The 5,803-nt window shown below is 49.2% G+C and overlaps 1 protein-coding gene across 2 annotated transcripts in view; it reads right to left on the reverse strand.

Moving 5' to 3' along the window:
• The window catches only part of DPP10 (dipeptidyl peptidase like 10), a 427,130-nt gene extending 425,560 nt beyond the window's left edge, over positions 1-1,570 (reverse strand). For both annotated transcript variants that reach the window (XM_026647418.1, XM_026647420.1), the window contains exon 1: positions 1,377-1,570. In XM_026647418.1, the coding sequence (XP_026503203.1) occupies positions 1,377-1,445 (69 nt within the window). In that variant the 5' untranslated portion in view covers positions 1,446-1,570. The remainder of the gene's footprint in view (positions 1-1,376) is intronic.
• Positions 1,571-5,803: the final 4,233 nt, after the last annotated feature.

A 5,803-nucleotide genomic window follows, 5' to 3' on the forward strand; every position in this document is an offset into this window, starting at 1 on the left:
GAGAGACACATAATGTTCCAAATAGCCCCATTTATTAACATAAACACAGTGCAAAGGCTTTTAGCGGCATGACTTCGAAAAGGCTGTATGAAATGCTGCTTTAACATTCGTAAGGCTAGTAAATAATCTTTCTCGCCTTCTACATCAAACCAAAGTGCTCACACATTTGCCAAGGGGGCGAACAGACAGGGATATGGGGAGCACTAGGCAAAACAGAGGTGTTGAATTCTCACAGTAATTAAAGACCCTAGTCTTCCCCACGGATCTAGGGATCGCCCTTTCTGCTTTCTATCTAGAGAGCAGGAAGAGAACCTAAACGGTTTCCCGCACCCCAGTACCGGATGTTTAAGCTTATTACACTCCTTTCAGTCCCACTTCTAGCGCTTGGCAGCTAAAGTGACTGACATGGAAAGAATTACACCGTTTCCCAGCGTATCTTGAGCGTACAGCACCATCTCTGGTAGTATCAGCCTGCTCCTCTCTGGAGTGCCATAATTATCCAATGACCTAATAGCTGACAGCCTCCACTTAGAGTCACTAATTGATGTAAACATGACACATCTGTAGAGACTGATCACTTCGTGTATTTATTTCACTTGATGCAACTTGGGGAAGCAAGAGCACAAAGTCCTGCACGACTCTCCGGGAGGAAAGGGGGGAAGACTATGGAAATGACACCAAAACCGCCTCGAATGATACAGGAGCGCAATGATCCAAGTCTGGAGCCCTGACTTGCATTCTGAATTCTCCAGCACCCCCCTGAAGCAGACACAGCACCGCAGCCAAGACACCCTGGAAGCCCATTTCAAATCTGGACTCCTTAAAAAAATATATTAACAACCTCCCAAAGCCTCTGTAGCTGTAGCCTCCCCCCAGCTAACAGGCTTCTGGTCCCTCTCACTGCTCCGTTCACACGCTTGGAAAGGTCATTCGAATATTTAGTTTCGTCTGCTAATGATGCGTCCAAGGAGGTTCCCCCCTACCCCAAAGTCTTCGCCTGCAGGGGAACAAAGTACTCCACTAAGGCTGCTGTATCCCCCCGAACCAGGCAGCCCCCCACCCCCAGGGCACAAGCGGTCTGTTTCTTTCTTGCGGCGGCTGTATCAGCCAACCTGCCCCCGTCCCCTCTAGAGCAAGGCGGCAGCCCCTTGCCCTCTCTGCGCCTCTCGACACCTCGTAGGAGGCAGCGTTTCCCTGGCCACACAGACCGCACTTTTACCCACCGTTTGCTACAACTTCGTCTGGAGTCAGTGATTGGGGGGGGGGTACACACATGAAACGTACGTTCATCTTCAAGCCTCTTTGGGAGAACAGGGGCGAGACAAGGAGGGAGATTCCCCCCCCCCCAACACGGAATAGTTCCTACAAACTCTTACCTGGTCTTGCTGCTGGCTCCCCCGGCTGCCCGGGTTCGGCGCTGCCTGCTGCTCCTTCATGGCTGTCATTGCACAGAGCCGGCTTGATTGCGCTGCACCTCCTCTCACTGCTACTTCAGCCTCGGAGACCTTTCCCTGGGCACCAATTGCATGACACCCGCTTCCCGGCTCGCCTTGAATTGGCAAAGCGGCGGCAGCAGCAGCAAATGACTGGGGGGGAAGAGGAGCACCAAGGAGCAGCAGCTTCTCTCTCCCCCTCTTCCTCTCCAGCTACCGCAACCCCCCCTCCAGCCGAAGCCAAGCGCTGGGAAGCGCGCCCGGGGGCAGCGAGCGGAGGCTGGAGCTGGCGGGTCACTGGGCGCTCTGGGCCGGCAGCCGCAGACAGAAGCGGAACACCTGGCTGGGCTGGGACTCGGCCGGCTTCCCCCTCCCCGCCAGGAGGGGATGGTCTCGCATTACTGCAGTGTGCGCGCCCCCTCCAGCAGCAGCGGCGGCGGCGGCTCTCCGAGGAGCCCTCCTTGGCGAGGCAGGTGCGGAGGAGACGGCGCGGGGGCTCCCTGCCCTAGCGCCTCTCCCCTCGCAGCAGCGGCAGCGTCCCGCCGCCGAGCGCCGCTGGCTGCACAGCTGGAGCAATGGACAGGCAGAGCAACAAGGCGCCGCTGTCACACGCCGCTTCCCTCCTCAGCGGGAACGGACCACTCCGAGCCCCCAGCCAGAGCGCGGGGGCGGGTCTCTGGCTGCTCCTGCCGCCCACCGCAGGACCAGTCCGCCAGCTTGGGCTGGGGGCTGTCCCCCGCTGCAGATGCCTTCGCCCGCCTTCCTGGAAGCCCGGCCCTGCAAAGCTCTGGTAAATCCTCTCTTTGGGCAGGCAGCGAAGAGCAGCTGCTCCTGGGCTCTTTGGGATGGATTGGGGGGCGCTGTGGATTTGGCTTTAACGGGATCTGACAAGCTGTACCCCCCCCCCCCACACACACAGAGAGAGGCAAAGTTAAAAAAGCAGTCAGAGGTTTGCAGTCCCAGCCTCAGCCATTCCCAGCCCGAAAAGAAGGGCTGGAGCTGGGGATATGGATCAAATTCTCAGGTTGCTTGTTGTATCCCTTATACAGTCATATCTGAGACTACCTACATAGCCTGTATAATCCTTACTTGGCTTTGGGGCATGTTCACAGGTGTTTGGGGGTGGGTTGGTCCCTAATCCTTCAACGGGATTTACAGGTGTAAAGTAGGCTACCAGAGGCTTGGCCCTCTTTCAGCTGTGAGGAAATAATCAGGTGCTGGAAGGGTTGAGGATCAGCACCTGGGGAATATGCATAACTAGGGTGAGAAGCCTTGATTCTGCACAGTGACCAGCCTATTCATAAGTGGCCACTGCTTTGGAGGAGTCCAAGTTTTTGGCTATCCAATGTTGGACATAAGTACACAGCACCTACACCTCTAGCTAACATCAATGGTAGGTTCAGCTATTTAATACCTCTGAAAATCAGGCCCAAGCTGTCTGGTTATCCCTGGTTTCAGCAGTCTTTTGCTCAATTCTACTTTAATTAATCCATCCATAGATTTGGCCTCACGCTGTTGCACTACCAGAATTAGCAGGGGGAACACACATTGGTGGATGAGGCCCTTAGTAGCGTCTGCTATAAACCACATGTGAGAGAAACAGAGGTCCAGGGCAGAGCCAGCACTTAGGAACACAAAGACTTCACCGTTGCCCACAGGACCCAAGGCAGTGGCATCAGGAATGGGCATGAGGCCCAGTCAGCGCTCCCCATCCCTCACACCAAGGGACCCCACAAGGGGACAGCAGCATATGCTGCAAACACTGTGAGATTATCAACCACTACTTACCACGGTTTTCAGTCTGGACATTTATTTCCTCTCTGTTCATTCCAACAGCTTCTCTCCACCTTCCACACCATCTCTGAACCACTCATTCTCTTCTCCTTCCCATGCTCTCTCACTTCCTTCCTCACTGCTCTATATTTTACCATAACTTCCCTATCCCCATTTTCCTATTAAGTTTTCCCCTCCACGATTCCACCTCATCTCAGCTTCACTTTTTGTATGCATGCTGTGACACTACACCCCATATTCTTCATGGTGATACTGGTATGATATAATTATGACAGTTATGATGTGTTTTATGCAAGATAAGTAATGTGAGATGTCATGGGAAAGGTTATGATTTGCTGAATATGATTATCTTATTTGTATTCATGTATCATTTTTGTATCTGAAGTTATAAATATTGATTGTCTGCATTTCAAATGTAATTACACCTGGGGAATGCCCACTAGACAAGATGCTTTCATTCTAAAGAATGGGTGGGGAATGGGCCATAGGAAAACAATAGGCCTTGGGAGAGGCTTATCTCCCACCTAGGGAGCTGTTCCTCCAAACAGCCTATGAGTGGTGACTGCTATGACTCTACAAGGACATGTGAGGAGACCACATGTCTCTAGACTCCATCTTGGGATGTCAATTTTCCACAGACAGGTCTGGGAACTAGGAACCAAACTCTGAAACAAAGGGTTCCCACCCTATATGCCAAAGCTATATAAGGCGGGGAAGGACATCATCTGGTGTTCTTCGTTCCCCACTCAAGAAGACTCCTGGAAACACCTGAGGAACAAAAACTGAACTGGGGGAAGTGCGGGACCCAGACTAAAGGGATTTTTAGCCTGTGAATGGAACACCTGGGCATGCCAAGCTGTAAGCAAGTGCAGCTTGCCCCTTAAGAATCTGCAGCCTGCTTGCATCATCTCTTTGGGTGAGAAACTGCTATTCATATCCAATCTATTCAGTATATTAAGTTTAGTTTATTTTTTGTTTATTTGCTAGATAATCTGCTTTGATCTGTTTACGATCACGTACAATCTATATTTTGTAGTTAATAAACTTGTTTTTGCTCTGTCTAAACCAGTTGGGATTCATAACTCAGGGGCAAAAGGCTGTTACATATTCCTCTCCACATTGAGGGAGAGGGTGAATTTTATGAGCTTACGCTGTACAGTTCCCTGTGCAGTGCAAGAGGTTATAATTTTGGGTTTATACTCCAGAGGGGGTGCGTGCCTGAAGAGCTGGTAGCTGCCCTAGCTGTAGCCTTCCCATGCAGGGGTTGGTCAGAGAGCCTGTCTGCATGTAACTGCAGCTGGGTGTGTCCCTACCTCTATGTATGCTGGTGAAAGTGCAGGCTAGAGAGGGCGTTGCAGCTTGTCACAGCAGAACAGTGTAAAAGGGAGCCCAAGCTGGTGGGTCAGGGGGGCTTAGTGGTGTCCTAGTTCCAGGTGGCAGCCTGGGAGGAACCCCTCACACATGTACCACACACAAAGAAAAAGAAAAGTGAATCAACGTGACATCTGTCAAACATCACCCTTATTACTTTGCCTTCATATTGAATCCCTTCCCCTGATCCTACCTCTAGGCTTTACACTCTCCAAGGCAGAGATTATTTGTCCATACAGGTATAGCACAATGGGACCTTCATTTTGATTGTGGCCTCTAGGTGCTAGTGTAATACAAATAATAATAAATCCTAAAAACCACACCTACATAATCATGCCCCTTACGGTACGTTTCTAGTGAACATTACTTCAACAATTATTGAACCCCTTTATTAGATAATAACGTTTTTCATTTTACTGTTTTAATTGTGTATGTTTTGTGTTTTAGAACCATGTTTTGGTTCCTTTAAACTTCTTGTTTTGAATGTCTTCCATGTTGCTGGAGTGCCACTATTAATCAATGAGGCAAAGGATGCTGGCGGTCACAATATATTTAGTTTTAGTCGCAGCTTGCTGGATGCAGCTGTACTAATCAAAGCCCAATCACATGTATTCTGACTTGCTTGGTTTTATCACTCAAGCAGTGTAAGATGTGCAGTGTCAGTTTTGTTAAAGGCCATGTATGTTGCCTTCTCTGGAATACCCTCAATCAATAGAACTACTTGCTTAAGTCAGGATTTATTTTTTTTTAAATGGATAAAGGTTGAAGGATCAGGCCCTATGCTGTTTAGACCTGATCTAAAGATCCTAGACATCACTTGAAAGACTCCCAATTATATCAATGGATTATACCCTTTATCATTACTTTAAAAACACCTCTTAAAAATGTTGGTTCATGAGTCATGCTGCTGATGTTTTGAGAATACAAAACAAACTGACACATTTCGGTTCTATGTGACTGTCTTTTTCTGAATCAAAATTCAGAAGTCCATATCCAAGGCACCTAGACACTATAGTGATACAAAGAATAAATACAGAAAATAATAATAATAATTTGACCCAGACCAAAAATAAGAATGGGCATACTGGGTCAGAACAATGGTCTATCTCAGCGGTTCTCAAACTTTAGCAACCGGAGGACCCCCCCTTTTGATTTAAAAATTTTCAGGAGTCCCCAAGCTCAGCCTTGCCCTACCCCTTCCCTGA

The sequence above is a fragment of the Terrapene carolina genome, unplaced genomic scaffold, assembly GCF_002925995.2.
Source record: "Terrapene carolina triunguis isolate 2854851 unplaced genomic scaffold, T_m_triunguis-2.0 Scaffold62, whole genome shotgun sequence".
Lineage (NCBI taxonomy): Eukaryota > Metazoa > Chordata > Testudines > Emydidae > Terrapene > Terrapene triunguis.